We start from the raw sequence: 17726 nt of genomic DNA on the forward strand, positions 1-17726 counted from the left end.
GGTACTTCTTAATATCTTTTTATTGTATGAACGATACTGCTTTTCACATTGATTGTGAGGAAATTAAACAGTTAACAGTGCAAATAAATTATGTCCATTTTACCTTCCCATGCTCGTTAACTTCTCTTTTGTGTTGGATCGATTATACTGCCCTCCTAAGCCGAAAGGCTTACACCATGTGATGAAGAATGTTTTATAGTATTAATAACTCAAAAGTGTTTTTTTTGAGATAGCGCCTTTTGGCTTAGGAGGGACTTATACTTAGGTTACATAAAATTACTTTTTATGCTCTAGCCACAACAGCCATACACACAAGCTATAAAAATTATAAAACATAGATTTGTTTTTGGAATAATTTTGTATTATAATTAAGGTAATACATGGATAATAACAATGCATGAAAAATAAAGTGTACCTAGTAAATGTGTATTTGTTTCAAATTTTGCCGAAGCATAAAGTAAGAGTTGAGAGTTTAATTTGTCCGTATAAAACTCATTTTTCCCTCGATTTAACTATTAACCCTCGCCTTGGCTCGGGTGAATATAAACGTTTCGGGTAAAATGACGCGTTTATGTACTTTTACCTATCCTCGCTCCGCTCAGCTGTTTACACTAGAGCTATGCTGAGCGTTTCTATTGAATCATGAAAAACACATTCCTCACAACTCGTACTCGCACATCTCTGGTGTAAACGCATCCTAAGAATAGAGTCTAGCATTATTGACCTCGGGGGTGACACTCTTTCCCGGCCCGGATAATACCGGGATGGAAATACCGACCCTGTGTTAAATAGTGTCACCCGACCTCGGGATAGTTTTATAAACATAAACCACTCAAAAGCATTTATTAGTACTTATTTGTTTTCAAGACTTATGGCTACTTGCTGGAAACACATCAATCTCGAGTTTGCGTTAAGCTCTGTTTAGTAGTGTCAAAATGTATGGAACTGTCAAGCTTAAGCCAGGTTTAACGACTAAATATAGATTTATTTTTTCCTGCAAGACGGCCTCAGTGTTCTTTTAGTGGCTCCGAAGCGGTAACGTTTCGTGTGCTCTGCCTACAAGCGTGTTGTTGTGTGTGTGCGTGTGTGTGTGTGTGTGTGTGTGTGTGTGTGTGTGTGTGTGTGTGTGAGTGAGTGTGCTTTTAGTTAACCTAACTTAAGTCTAACCTGGCAGTGGCTTGCCCCCCGGGCCAGTAGAACCCCCAGTAGGGATCAGGGAAGGGCAGCTGGTCCCCCCCCGCGCGCCAGAGGGGGCAGGCGGGGGTGATCAGCCTCAGCGCCAGCTCTGGGGTCAGGTGTGCTCGGGAGGTCACGGTGTGGCGGAGGATCACGGCGCGGGACATCTGCAACAGATTTATCATTTTAGAACCAAAAAGAAATGCATGTGTACTGTCATGTGGATGTTGTTTTATAAACCTCCAACGCAAATAAAAAATCAAAAACCCGACTGCCTTAAAAAATACTAAAAAGATGAAAACAAGTCTAGTGGGCTAGAACTTTGTTAAGTAGTAAGTAACTCAAAGTTCAACAGTGGACCCATTAGGTATGAAGTTTTGAGCGTCACGATTTTAATTTACTGACACATTTTTTGACAATAATAATCATTTTTGTCAACTTACAATTTGGCGCCAAAAATCCGCCATTTTGATTTTTTAAGAATTTCATGTACCCAGTGTCACTTGCTTTATTAAGACGAATCCAATGACGTATCATTTATCAAAATCCGTTCAGCAGTTACGAGAGGACATAGGAATAGAAATACATACATACTTACATACATACGCGTCAAACACATAACCCTCATTCTTCGCAGTCGGGTAAAAAGAGACGTGAAATTCACGCCGATTCCACATCGGCTCGCATAATTTTATATACATAATGTATATGTAGTTATGTGTCATGTTTACCTATAGCACATGATTTATTTACTTTAGGACTAAGTCGCGAAAATTGACATAATAGTTATAAATCTTTCATCATTATCATAATCAGCCTTAGAACACGTCCACTGTTGGAAATACGCCTGCCTCATAGACAGTAGCTTCGGTTGGCAGCGGCCTGCATCCACCGTGAACCCGCGGCCTTAACCAGTACCCTTAAGTGGGTGATAGACGTACGAACTTAAAGTACGCGGTTTTTAAGTTTGCGAGCCACGAGCAAGATTTCAAACCGTTGGATCGCCGACGGTTTTAAAGTACGCGTACTTACGGTGACACACGGGCGAAAAAGGTCGTCGAGCCATAAGTACGCGTACTTGCTCGTACGTCTGTCACCCACTTAAGTGTATTTTTTCGGTTACAAAATACGTCTCGATCGCGTTCGCGTTAAAATCTCAATTTTTATGGTAACACGAACAGCGCCTCTAGCGAAACGTTTGCGATGTTGGTGTTTCCATACAACTTGAGATTTTACGCGAACGCGATCGAGACGTATTTTGTAACCGAAAACTTACACTAGGGTACAGGTCATCCGTCCATCTCTTTTTTAACCGACTTCAAAAAAAGGAGGAGGTTATCAATTCGGTTGTATTTTTTTTTTTTTTTTTAATGTTTGTTACCTCAGAACTCCGTCATTTATGAACCGATTTCAAAATTTTTTTTTGTGTTCGTCTAGGAATGCTTTCAATTAGGTCCCATAAGCAGCAAATTAGGATCTGATGATTGGATCTTAAGGAAATCGAGGGAACTCTTCAAATATTGTAGCGACACCTATGGTAATTTGGATATATTTAGCAGTAACTCGTGCATTTGCTCTTGCAAATCATAATTTGGTGAAGTGGAACTGAGGATGAAGACCAGATTTGACCAACGAAACTACTACTATCAATAACAAGTATTTCACGGGTTAAATTTAAATTATCATGATTAATATACTTACCTAGATAAGCGACTAAGAAGAAGCTTTAAGTTAATGATTCTTTCGAACTGATCTGATGCTGAAGCCAGAAGGTAGGCGACGGAACTCTGTTATAAAACAACGTAACTAAGTCGTGTTTGGGCTTAATGGAATAGTTGTGAGATGTTCTTTGGCTACGAATCACTAAAAAGTGAGAAATAAAAAAAAAATTTAACAAAAAAGTAAAACCGACTCCAAAAAAATAAAAAAATAACAAAAAATGGAACCGACTACAAAACCCTTGAAAATATTTTTCTAGGTAAGTAGGTACGTACTAGCTCGAAGTCGGTGACTCAGCACGACCCAGCAGGAGGGATTGAAACCCATAGTATGTTGGTGAAGTAGACGACTATTGTGAATTGCCCCACTCCTGCTGGCTCGTGCTGAGGCACCGACTTCGAGCTAGTACGTACCTACTTACCTAGAAAAATATTTTCAAGGGTTTTGTAGTCGGTTCCATTTTTTGTTATTTTTTTATTTTTTGGAGTCGGTTTTACTTTTTTGTTATCGTATACATATTATATCTTGGGCTATCAATGCTCGGGCTTGACAATTTTTTGCGATACAAGCGCTAATTTATCTGTGCCAATTGTTCGTTTAATATCAAACACCACGAGAACGTTATCAACGACGAAAGTTGGCTCAAGAATCACAATTTGTTTGTTTGTTGCTTGTATTTCATGGAATATTTTTATATTGATTCTGTGATGCAAGTTTGACGATTATTTATACGTTCCCTGTACTCACGTAACGCTTTGCTTATAATTGGTGCGCTGCGCAACATTTAAAAACATTATGAAAATATAAGACGCGTAGGGCATCCATCAAAGAGATGGACCGATGACCTGGTCATAGCTTCAGGTTCACGGGGGATGCAGGCCGCTTCCAACCGAAGCAATGAGGGCTATCGCGAATGAATTCGCCGCTAGAGGCGCTAGTGTAGCGTGAGGTCTCCGAAATGTCAAATCTCATAGTTTTTGGGTGAGCTACGCGGGTTTATTTATAATTAGTTTTTTTTTGTGAATATTTTGCATTACCTGAAATTAAGTATGGCAATTATGCGTTACGGGGCAATGAATGTCTGTGTTTTGAGACAGTTTTGTCCTTCAGAAACCTTTGTCCTCCCTTTTTTCCGGACAAAACGGGGACTATGCAACACTGTGGCATGCTCGATATTTTTATGGTACGGTTTAAAGGTGTATTAAATATGTTTTTAATCTAAACTTTGTGTTCACGTCAGTAATAACAGACTTTGAAAGCCACACTTAAAAACCTTACGCGACAGTGGCGCCATCTAGTAACACAAAAATCGATAGCCCTCATTGGGGCGCTGCGCAACATTTAAAAACATAATGAAAATATAAGTCGCGCAGGGCATCCATCAAAGAGATGGACGGATGACCTGGTTATAGCTTCAGGTTCACGGGGAATGCAGGCCGCTTGCAACCGAAGCAGTTGGAGCTCTATGAGGGAGGGAGTCCTATAGAGGAGGAGGGAGGATGATGATGAAACCTCAGAAATGTGAATTACTCGCTAATACGAGGTTCTAGTACTTGTATATTATACCGGGTGTGGCCTGTAACACGAGCAAAAAATTAAAACATAGATCGTCCTCGTCAAACTGAACAACATTAGTTCAGCGACTTTTAAAAATAATGGAGTCTGAATTTTCCTTTCTTCATACAAATTAAATACTGCTATCAATGTACGCCATCCTAGAACCCAACTGACGTCGCCTGTCACGCTACAAACATCAAGCTTTTTGCTTTACATTGCTTCTTCGAATAAACTTAGTATAATAAAAATATAAAAAAATATATTTTAAAAAGTCGCTGAACGATGTTGTTAAGTTTGAGGAGTATTTTAATAATTTGCTCATATTACAGGCCATAGGTACCCGGTGTTTATACAGATGTGTTAGGATATTGTGATCAACCTAAACAAGGTGTATCTATACCTACCTAGTGTAAAAAAAACCCGGCCAAGAGCGTGTCGGACACGTCCAAAATAGGGTTCCGTAGCCATTACGTATTTTATACGGAATCTTCCAAGTTTAGGTATTTATATTTAATTACTGGCACTTGAGGTATTCCATCTTAGGCCTCTAGGTTGGCAACGCATATGCAATACCCCTGGTGTTGCAGATGTTTATGGGCGGTGGTGATCTCTTACCACCAGGAGACCCACTTGCTCGTTTCCCTTCCAGTCGAATAAAAAAAATATACCTTAGGCTGCTATTTACTCTTAAACTACTAATAATTTTCAAGCAAACTTAGCCGTTATAGTTTTCCTTGAAAGTTTGATATACTTACTACCATCCTAAATTTTTACAAATCCCCCACCCACCGGTTTAGATTTTAGAGGGGGGACGACGCTCGATTTTCATGAAAATTTGCACTTTAAAGTTGAATATTTCGCAAACAAATCACTGAATCGAAAAATCGTCATAGCAAACCCCCTTTAGTTCTAAAAGACCTATCCAACGATACCCAACAATACAGGGTTAGTTGAGAAAAAAAATCACCCTCACTTTATGTCAATGGGAACCCTAAAAAGGTGTCAGATACCTATACTTACGCCTGTCACAGTAACCCTCATCCAGGATAGAGTGCACCCCAATTCCTTCTTTCTTTTATCTACTCAATTAAGTTGTCGTAACAATCTAAATCACTGTCGTCATGGAAATGTTTCTGCGCATTATATAATGAATGCTGTTGACTGATGACGCGTGCGCCGACACACCCACGGCACTCCAATTGTTGACTTTGTGACGTCGACAGCCTATTATTAATTGGCCTTACGGAGGAATTTCACACCAGATGTAGAGGCTGTATCAGGGAGCTGTGTAGGAAATGCCACACATGGCATCAAAGCAGACGGAGGCAGTTAGAACAGTTTAGAGATAAATAAATAATAAATAAATATCATGGGACACTTGGCACCACTTGACCTAGTACCAAACTAAGCAAAGCTTGTACTATGGATACTAGGCCACGGATAAACATACCTACTTATTTAGATAAATACATACTTAAATAGATGCATATTAAACATCGCAAGGTAGTTTTATAAGACGATTAAAACTTATTAATATTTTGTGGGTAGTTTTGTTTTGTTTGAGAAAAAATATACGTGGGTACTTAGGGAGTTACAGTGACAAATTAAAACGGTTGTTGTGGTTTGTTAGTCTAACATCTGGTAGCATGGTATGGTGTACGGTTGTGTTGCTCTGAAGATGAGCTCTGGTTGAGTTCGAAACGCGTCACTGTAGTGTGGTGGTGGTGATAGATGGGTTTTTGTGATTTGTGATTTGTCTTGTCATGTCTTGCATAAATTTAGCTATCGGGTGAATATTCGGGCGTTTGTACCGCCGTCATTGTTTACAACACTTTTTTTATCAGATTTCTTAAGAAATAGGTACAATAAACATCAACATGTGTCAACATTTATCAATATGTGTTTGATGTTGATGTTTGTTGTACATGTTTCTTAAGAAATCTGATAAAAAAAGTGTTGTAAACAATGACGGCGGTACAAACGCCCGAATATTCATCCTATCATAAGGTCGCGGGTGAGCAAAGAAATACTTTTAGTTCATTGATATGGAGCTCCGCAAACAAATTAAAAATCCAAGACCGGAGAACAAAAATTCGTATTATTCATGCAAAAATCTGCCCCGGCCGGGAATCGAACCCGGGACCTCGAGCTTCGTAGTCAGGCTCTCTAACCATTTAGCCATCCGGTCATCAAAACACTACCATACTCTACTTACCTAAGTACCATTAAAATCTAGTTGCCTTAGTGCTGAAATGTAAACTAGAGGCCGTATTGTCTAACCCGCTGATGTTCGCAATCGCATTCTCCATCTCTCTCTACCATCGTCTTATACCGTGTGGCAGAAAGAAGTGGTAAAAACGATTGTGATTCAGGACAAGATAAGGCATCAAAGCTCTGTCCAAATACAAGGCGATGGAGATGTTAAAAAGAACCAACTCAACTATGTTGGTTATAGTTATAGGCTAGAGTTTCGTGAGCTTTCATATAATTAACCATAATCATTAATTACTTTATATGTTTACAAGGTCTTACAAATAAAGATATGTCCTATTATATACCCTGTGGTAAAGGTGTGTGCTTTTATCAATGTAATATTGTGTTGTGGGTTCAAAATTTACAAAACATGTTTCGACTATATTTGAATTCAATGGAATCAAGCAATCTGGTAAACAAATGTGGTGACTGACATTGACACTTGACTGACGACTGGCTAACTGACTGACTGACGTTGGCTCTAGTGATGTGAATGCTCTTTAAGATACTTCAATCAGCAGTAAATAATTATTTTGAATTTATTCATATTTAATTATTTAAGTATTTATTATTTGTATGTTTACAGTTATGATAAAATAGTAGCGAAATGAAAATACAAGTTTATTATACCGCCTTATATATTTTTTTATAAATAGCTTAGCTTCTCTATAGCTTATAGCTTCTGTCCAATGGGGCAAAGAGTCAGAATGGCGGTTGTAAGGTGACCCGGGGCTATTGTAGCTGGGGGATATTGTATCTGAACCGAGAATTAGTTCGAGATTTTATCCCTATCTCGTGGGAATATCGGGATAAAAAGTAGCTTGTGTGTTATTTCAGATGTCCAACTATCTACATACCAAATTTCCAATACAAATACCAAATTTCATGACTCTATCATAGAGATAGTTTATGGGCCAGAGAGTGACATAGGCTACTTTTTAACCCGGAAAAATGCACAGTTCCTGAGGGAACATCGCGCGATAACCGAATTCCACGCGGGCGAAGCCGTGGGCAAAAGCTAGTAAGTTCATATTTCTACACGTGACTGTCCTGCTTCATCATCAGATCCTGGAAAAATGTATCATCGAATTCTTTCATAGTTATTTTTTTTGTCTAAAATCTCAGCATAAAACTCGCCATCGCATGCCAAACATTGAACCATGGTTGAACCGCACGCGAGTCGACTCATCGCCCTTATTCACACCAGCGATCACTCAAACGTGCCGGCGTCTCTGTCACACACCACGAGAAAAAGTGAGACGGGGGAACATTGTTATGTATGATGTGGCAGAACAGCGCGTGCGACCTAGGAGGTCAATGACATGGCGTTGCTTATGAATCAGATGATTGGATTAGGTTTGTTTACTTTACTAGTTTGTTAGGATGTATGCAATAGTTGCTAAAAACAAGAGCGTGTCGGACACGCCCAAGATAAGGTTCCGTAGCCATTACGAAAAAATTAAGTAATATTTTTCTAAGAATTTCGTATTATCTATTCTGTGTCCTCGCCTGCAGCAGTACGGTAGTACTATTAGTTCTTTATTCTGTGCCTGCAGCCTAAACGGCTGGACGAATTGTAACATATGAGGTATCACTTCGTCACAACTGTCAGAGTGACATAGTATATAATATTTCAATATGGCGTCTGCGAAAAAAAATATGGCGGAGGAATAAGAAAATATTTTGTATTGTAACAATATGGCTATCAAATGAAAGCTAATTATTAGCCCATCTCATTAATAGTCACTCTTCAGGTGCAGAGCAATCCAAATAAAACAACCTTCTGAGGTCTATTTGCATAAAAATGTACATTATTTTTGCAATAGCAACACAATCTCTCGCCCCTTGACCTGGTAATTTTCCAAAAGCCACCCAAACATCCGATAACATAGGTATACAAATATTTTGCCCGTTTCATTGCAATTAGCGTAAACACATTGTTGTCCTAATGCAGAACAGTCGACAAACACTTGGCGTCGCCCCCTTGCAGATAAACTACGCAGAACTGTCGGGATTTACGTTGAACACACAATAGTACAGTTTCATTTAATTTACGAATGATAATAGCTGGCAGTCTACTACAGTTCATTTCTTGCAGAACTTTTTGCCACGCACTATGAAACTTTGGAATCTGTTGCAGCACCAGTATTTTAGAGGTGAGACGTAGGTATTTACTGGAATAGGTTTTAGCTTGGACGCGTGAGTACGCGTTCCCGCCCGCGATTCTTTTAGAGTACGAGTATTTAGGAGTACGGCGGCTCACAACGTTCCGCCAACTAGAAAACAAGCATTTATGTACACTTTTTAATTGAAAAAATTATAAAAATTGCTGACAGTCCTAAGCCTGTATAAAGTATGAAGGGAAATTTTTAGTCGGTATTTAATATGAGTTAAAATTAAAAAAATATGAAGTGTGAAGAGTGACTGTGACGTGGAATTCGGTAGTTCGATATTCGTAAAACTACTAGAACTGGTACGGTGTATACGCAATCACGGGAGCGTATTTACGGGAATCATTTTGTTTACGCAATGAGTCAATTGAGTTAAGTACTCGTAGATACTCGTGGACCTAGTCTTTGGATCTAGTCTTTTTGTGGACGCGTACTCGCAAGACTCAGTCCGCGTTTTGCCTAGTACGTCTCACCTCTACAGTATTTCCGGACCTGTACAATTTGGAATCTTCAAAAACGAGCCTTCTTATATAGCAAAGGGCCCACAACGCAACACAGTTTATAAGGCGTAAACTCATGGTAGTGGCACTGACAAATGAAATGCTGAATGGATTCCTCGAAGTCAAAGTAAAAACATAGTAGATTGTACAACAAGAGCATAAAACGAGCCATTTTACCCAAGCCGTTCACATAGCCACCCGAGCCGGTATGGCGAGGGTGGATAGACACGTCGAGGGGAAAATGGGTTTAATGCTCGAGTTTTACACTCTGCTTTTGATTGATTTGATAGATTTTTTATTTTATATAAATTAAAAATTATGAAAAAAGAAATATAAAAACTTCTTTGTTTGTGGCTGTTGACACCTGCTAAGGTGGTAAGATCTTAATTTTATGCCGTTGTTGAGGAAGTTTGAAATAAATTACAAAAACTCGTGGTAAGTTTGTTGAAAATTCAAAAGCAGGTCAAAAACTCTTGTCAGTTTGTATTGCACCCAACTGTACACATTTGCGTAGCACTCGAGCGATGGCAGAGATGGCGGCGGCTGGTACCCGATAAGCAGTGAAGCAGGGAACGCCAGCTGATAGCACACTGCGTAGTGAAAATGATCTCCAGTAGGTACATACATGGAGCCGGAGATTCGATCAGAGGGGGCACACTTAAAACATCATTTTTTTACGGGCACTTCAGCGCCTCTGTTATGAGATGCTAAAACGAAATTGACATAAATATGTCAAACGTCTACTTGGCAAAGAGAAATTAAGCTCAGCTTAGATCTGGAAGAAAAATTGTGCACGTTATATTACGTTGTTCGTCTCGACTGACCAAGTGACCACCTCAAACTCGTTTGTCGTTTGCTTTACTTACGGCCTCGAGAGCAACTTGCACAATTTTTCTTCAGGTCTAAACTGTGCTTTATGGACGTTAAGTTTGTTGTGTGCGTGCATGTGCATGTGTGTGTTATGTCAAATTTCATTTTAGGTGCACCCGCGAGATAGCGCTTACGCGCTACCATACATGCAAATCTGGCCATAGAGTTGTCACTCTTTTTCTACATAGGTACTTATACTCTTTGGATTCGATTCTTGCGGATCACTGGCATAAGCCGAGTCCTGAGGCTGAGTCGCTTTCCCTTTTAATAGTTTGTACTATAATTTATGCATAACGTGTAAAAAAAACTATTGAATATATATTTTTTTTTTTATAACTATTAACTCTTTTGGCCTTTGTTCATTTGTTTATTTTGGGCGTATGTTTTTTGTCCACTGGGATGTTTTTCGGCTGACATGATAAAGAAAGACTTATTTATAATATCAGTATAGTATATGGATGGATGGGTTGTCAGTGACAAGTAAACATCAATTAAAAACAATTTTAAACATAGACAAAATTTAACTATAGACAAAAAACAAAATTGGTCATTTTCGTGTTTCCCACTCGTTTGTTGTTGTTTATCATTTGCGTTTGCCATAGTTATTACTTAAGTATAAGTATGTAAAAGTTTTAAAAAGTTAATTTTCTCTTAATATTTTCTTTAATAAGTACTAGTCGTAAAAAATATTGTTTGCAATGCAACGTATAAATAAGTCAAAAGCTCGAAGCGTCTTTTTCTTACGATGTTCGCCGCGCTCACATCGTAACCTACGCCACTCGCCTTTTTTGACTTTTGCATAAAATACTACTCTGTACGTTATTTTTATTAACATAATTGTTTTACTCCTCCAATTCCAAGCCTCACTTCAGCACGTGTTTTATACTACTATAAACTCATTCAGTTGCCTGCGCGTGCGTCACGAGTTTGCGCAGACTGCCTTGACACAGTCCGTCTGCAGGGCTACTACGAAACTCGAAACACGAAGTTCGTGTCGTGCGGTCCCTCTCGCTCTCGTATTAAATAGTGTAAGTGTCAGAGGGACCGCACGACACGAACTTCGAGTTTCGAGTTTCGTAGTAGACCTGCTGGCCCCAAACACCGTTATGCGCCTAATGTAGCACGTTTACCTTGCCCATAGACAAACAACCCAATAGAAATTCCAAAAAATATTATAAATGAAACGGATACAAAATTCAGATCTATTTTCAAGAAGACATTAATATCTAAGGCGTATTATAAAGTTAATGATTATATCATGGATATTTGGAAATAATTCCGATCCGCATTAGCGATCCCTTCAAATAGCGAACCTACTGTGTTAAATAGTTGTGATGTATACATATCATTTAATAATATTGTAAATCTGTTTAAAAAAAAATACCTCGTTGAGTTTCTTGCCGGATACTTCTCAACAGAGGTTTTTCCGAACCGGTGGTAGATTTTTTTTGACATTCATGTTATAGCCTAAATTGAATAAAGATATTTTGACTTTGACTTTGACTTTGAAAGATCAAGCGTAAGGCCGTGACCACACCGCTGCATAAAAAACGGTGACGGTACGGAATCCAAGTGACGCACCATATGCGCACCGTTTTTATTGCATGCACCGCTGCTTATAATACGCAAACGGTGCGGAATCACACTGACGTGAAGTAAACGTCAGGACTTACCGCATGCTCACTCAAAAGTCATGATGCACACACGCACGGCACGCACGGTGTTGAGTGCATGCGATAAAACGGTGCACATACAATGCGTCACTGCGATTCCGTACCGTCACCGTTTTTTAAGCAGCGGTGTGGCCTCCTTAACGCGGCTTACGCGCGCGGCAAGTGTGGCACTTTTGCGCCGAGGAAACTCAGGAGGGGGTATTTGAGTTTAATGTAATGACAAAGTAATAAGTAATTACCCCTACGAGATTAATTAGTAAAATTGCAAATACAATTCAAATATTAAACTTTTGTGATTTTCACTCATAACTACCTAAATACCACAATAACTATTACCAACGCAATAAATAAGTGTAATGTATGATTGTTTTTTTGGAGTCTTTTTTTTTTTATTTCAACTCCAAATTTGTTACTTTTACGGGTGTCCCGTGAAACCATATCGAAAATACGAACTGAGACATGGATGCACAGAAAAACCATAAAAAGAGACCAGCATTGGGAATCGAACCCAGGTCTTCAGCAATCCGTGCTGCGTGCTATAACCCCTACACCACCGCTGGACAGGAATCTAGACACGAGTTTTTCCTATGCATACATATCTCAGGTTGCTTATTTCTACTCCGCTACTTATACTGGGACTGGGCCCGCGTGGGAACTACGGCCCAAGTCCTCTCATTCTGAGAGGAGGCCTGTGCCCAGCAGTGGGACGTCTATAGGATGAGATGATGATGATAGTATTGGATAGCCGCCCGTTTGTTGATAGAACATACATTATAAGGATGAGGAAACATGCGAACAGGTTGCAACAGATGTTTTTCACTTGGATTACAAGTATCACAACAGTGAATCATCATGCTATGTTTTGTTTTGTTGCCCACTTGATAAGAGAGGAATTGTGAAATGTTTGCCTTTTAAGATATGAAAAGGATTTTAAAGTGATATTGACTAGTATCGATTGGATAGCAACATAATAATAATAAACATCTGTATTGCCACAAACTTAACCTAGACATTCATCCCAGCCTATATACGTCCCACTGCTGGGCACAGGCCTCCTCTCATAATGAGAGGGCTTGGGCAGAAGTTCTCACGCGGGCCCAGTGCGGATTGGGAACTTCACACACACCGTTGAATTGCTTCGCAGGTTTGTGCAGGTTTCCTCACGATGTTTTCCTTCACCGTAAAGCTCGTGGTAAATTTCAAATGAAATTCCGCACATGAATTTCGAAAAACACAGAGGTGCGAGCCGGGGTTTGAACCCGCGATCCTCTGCTTGAGACATTATAATATAAAGAATACTTAAACTTAGAAAATTATAACAATGCGCATAATAAGAGCAATGGGTCCCAATCACAGCATATGGCCTATGTTACTTAGCGCTGGTTTACAGGGTCCCTTCGAAGAGGGCCGGTCGCAGTAATTATCACTAAGTATACTTTAGAAAGCACAAATTGTTCGTTGAATAAAGAATTTTAACAATGTTGAAATCCATACTAAAGTGCGTGTGTTTGTATGTATGTTTGTCCGTCTTTTACGTCGAAACGGAGCAAAGGATCGACGTGATTTTTGGCATAGAGTGACATAGGCTACTTTTTATCCCGGAAAAATGCACAGTTCCCGAGGGAGGAGCGCGCAATAACCGAATTCCACGCGGGCGGAGCCGCGGACAAAAGCTAGTAGACTATATGAACTGGGTCGAGCGTGAAACGTTAAGTGTGCCGAATAACTGTTTCAGACGATAATAATAGCCTTATTACATTTCAGTATTTTTAATTCGTGGATTCTTTAAGATTCGACCATTTTCACAATAACTTGTTGTAGAATGCATCGTATTTTTTTTTCTAAACTACACTTGAGATCAAAGAAATGGAGTCACCCTTGCAAATTTTTACGTTTCCATGATAACACTTACGAACTAAAAAACATAAAAATCAACGTAATTAAGTATATCTCTTCACTTTGGCAATTCTTCTATCACTATCCTGAGGGAACTAAACAATTATCCCATTTTTTCTCTGCACAAGAATCTGCCTAAAACCTTCAAGAGCACTACACTGCATCTGTTCACATTTGAAAACATGAACCAATCACACACAAGACAGTCACCATAACATGATTTTCTTCTTTAAAAATATAATTTCACATCAAACCTGCGGCTGTACAGGCTTAATTCCTTTGCCCTACTCCCGACGGACGAACTTAAAAAAAATCTTCTTAATCGATAAGTGTGTCAATGTCACCTTTGACCGCGTTCCGCGCATGCGCGTGGCCAGCGGCACGTGGTCGCCATTACGTCGCCGCACGCGCCGAAAGCGAAACCTCTGACGTCAAGACAAGATTGCCGCTACAGGATCTAGATTGGTGTGATTGGTTAAAGTATTGAAATCATGCGTATCCGTATGAAAGAGTTTTGCAATAAGGTAGAAGTCCGATTTCTGGCATTAAAAGAAAAAATAACAACTACTGGGACAGTGCCCAGTAGTTGTCATCTTTACTTCTATGCCACTACCACGAGGTGACAGCAGGGATTTATATTAGGGATGTATAAAAAATGGAACTTTGATATCTTGAAATATATACGGTTCATGCAGAAAAATGCTACTTTAAAATACATCAATAAGGAAAACTGTTCGTCCTGAATATCATCAAAAATTTAATCTTCCGTGGTAAAATTGATTGTAAGAAATAATGACCCGTAGGCTCGTAAAATTGCCATTGGTCCACTGCCCTGCATTTGGCTGTTACACTTAAAATAGATTTGTTTTCAATAAAATTCAGTCTATGTATTGCATATTTAATTTTGCTCCTAATTTATATTTGCCAAAATTCTATTCAGGCTTGATTAAATTGCGACGAAAATATGTTTTAAATATCAACACATATATATTCACATTTTGACAAAATTGTCTTTGTACGGTACCTATTAATTTTGCTCCGCACAGCATGGTGCTATTAATTGGGAATTAGTGTGTCGAACACTAGGACATTGTGATTGAAAAATAATATTAGGTACAATTATAAAATTTAAACACACAAGTTTATTAATTAAGTATTAATTTATCAGCACATTCTTTAAAACTTTAACTAAGTAGGTACTTAATGCTTAATTATAAAACGGATTGCGGTATGATGAGTCACTGAGTGAGACCCAGTAGAGCATTGCAAGTGCAAGATAATGGGGTTCCCGGATCCAGAGGGGAATCCCGAGACTTCCGCAAAGGACATTAAGGGGCTTAAAGGGGCTTTTTATCTTTTATTTTTATTTTTATTCTTTCAATGGAGACAGCAATATGTATAGTAATGTTAATATCGACGGGGAATGTTTGAGCCGATTACGATACGCAGTCGGGGTTTTTGAATTTTTTCTTTTTTTATATTAAATTAAAAAAAAATATCATGGGACACTTGACACAAATTGACCTAGTCCCAAACTAAGCAAAGCTTGTACTATGGACACTAGGCAACGGATAAACATACTTCTACAGATAAATACATACTTAAATACATATATATTAAACATATAAGACCCGAGAACAAACAGTCATGTTTTATTATTCATACAAATATCTGCCCCGGCCGGGAATCGAAACCGGGAGCTTAAGCTTCGTAGTCTGTTCTCTAACCACTTGGCCATCCTGTCAAAATAAAAAAAAATAGCCGAATTTCTGTATAATAACCTGACTAGTAAATTTTTCAAATACAAGTCGCTAGATATAAGATTAGCTTAGATATATAATAACATCGCTAAAAACCCTGATTTCAAATGAAAAAACTGCATTCAAATCGGTTCACCCGCTTAAGAGCTACGGTGCCACAGACAGGCACACAGACACACATAGCGGTCAAACTTATAACACCCCTCTTTTTGCGTCGGGGATTAAAAACCAAGCACGGCACGGACATTTGTACTTATCTATGTCATTTATATCGTATATGCCATATATACTAAGTACATAATTGGCAACACGTGCTTTATCTTATCAATAGCGTCGTGCTCGCCCGCGTGCAAGGTTTGCCAATTATCATTAACTCCGATAATAATTATAGGGACAGTTAAGTTAAAAATATAAACTGAGACATGGATGCACAGAAAAACCAGAAAAAGAGACCAGCACTGGGAATCCGTGCTGCGTGCTATAACCCCTACACCACCGCTGGACAGGAATCTAGACACGAATTTTTCCTATGCATACATATCTCAGGTTGCTTATTTCTACTATGCTACTTAAGCAGCAGCACAGTTAATTTGTATCGTGTACTGAGACGTTTTAAGGTCATTTTTTATGGGCGAAGACATCAGTGTGGTAAGCTGGTTGTACTGGTATATGTAGATTTGAGTTGTGCTGACGTTTTAAATGAAGAATTTTCCAAGCGTTGTGAGTGCGATGAACTTTTAAAACTATGGGCATAAAAACCGGATAAGTGAGAGTCGGACTCGCGCACGAAGGGCTCCGTACTATCTATAAAACATTAGACACTAGTAAAAAATCAAGTTTGTTGTATGGTAGCCCCCCCTCAAATATTTATTTTATTGTAATTTAATTATTTATTTTTAAAGACACAAGTATAGATTCTGTGAATATTTCAAGCATCTACCTGTACCTCTCCATTTCTTCTGTGGATGTCGTAAGAGGCAACTGAGGATATAGGTTAAGGTGTACCGTAGGCGACAGGCTAGCAACCTGTCACAATATTGTACCGTTTTTGTCAAACTGCAGGTCGTAGGACCTTGTGCAAGGTCCGCCCGGATAGCTACCACCATCTTGCTCGCTAATCCTGCTGTGAAGCAGCAGTGCTTGCACTGTTGTGTTTCGGCGTGGAGAGTAAGACAGCCGGTGAAATTACTGGCACTTGAGGTATCCCATCTTAGGCCTCTAGGTTGGCAACGCATTTTGATTTGGAATTTAGCTGTATTTAAGAGCACATCTTCCTTGAATTAGACACAAAAGCTATACACAAAGAAGACACGAGAGCAACAAGTGACTGAATTCATTTTAACTAAATTGAAAACTATTGAACTCCATTTCTTCCGTGGATGTCGTAAGAGGCGACAAAGGACAATAGGTATACCGTAGGTGGCAGGCTTATCAACCTGTCACTATTGTATAATTTTTTGTCAAACTTTTAACCTAAAATTGCCAAAAGTGGCTCCAAAGCGGAACGTTTCGTGTGCTCTGCCTACCTCATTTGGATACAGGCGTGATGTTTGTGTGTGTGTGTATGTTGTGTGTGAAAACCATTGAATTGCATCGCAGATGTTTTCTTACACCGTAAATCTCGTGATCAATTTCAAATGTTAAATCAAATTTTAAGTTGCCATGGCTTTGTTTATTATACGTAGTATTTCATACTTACTTAAATTATTTCAATTGTTTTGTGGTTCCTAACAACAAGGATGACGCAAGTAATAATACTGCGCATGCAATTAATTATGTACTCGTATAATTGCATAGCCGAGATACTCGACGAGTCACTGTGACAGACCAAAAGTAGAATCAAACATAGTGTATGACTAATGCGGAGTTCCGAAAATTTGCTTATTGCGTTAGAATATGAACTGGTTTGCTCAATCCATTACACTCGATGCTCCAAAACAAGTTAGAAAAGTGGTATGTCATCCACGTACCTAAACAGTTTTTCTGCCTGTTTCTGCTTACAAAATTGAAGAAAGATTTTCTGGATCCTCGTGATCAACATTGGTTGGCTATTATTAATTAATGATCATGTGAGAACATTATTATGGTATATTTCCGCAGATTTCGATGCCAACATTGTTCTGTAAAATTAAAGTACCTACAAGGAATGAA

General features: G+C 38.9%; 1 protein-coding gene across 1 annotated transcript in view; it reads right to left on the reverse strand.

The window, feature by feature from the left end:
- Window positions 1–17726, reverse strand: part of LOC141440534 (electron transfer flavoprotein beta subunit lysine methyltransferase-like) — a 70546-nt gene that overhangs the window by 41547 nt on the left and 11273 nt on the right. The window contains exon 2 of the mRNA XM_074105080.1: window positions 1168–1343. Within this exon, the coding sequence (XP_073961181.1) occupies window positions 1168–1343 (176 nt within the window). The remainder of the gene's footprint in view (window positions 1–1167; window positions 1344–17726) is intronic.

This window comes from Choristoneura fumiferana, chromosome 22 (assembly GCF_025370935.1).
Source record: "Choristoneura fumiferana chromosome 22, NRCan_CFum_1, whole genome shotgun sequence".
NCBI lineage: Eukaryota > Metazoa > Arthropoda > Insecta > Lepidoptera > Tortricidae > Choristoneura > Choristoneura fumiferana.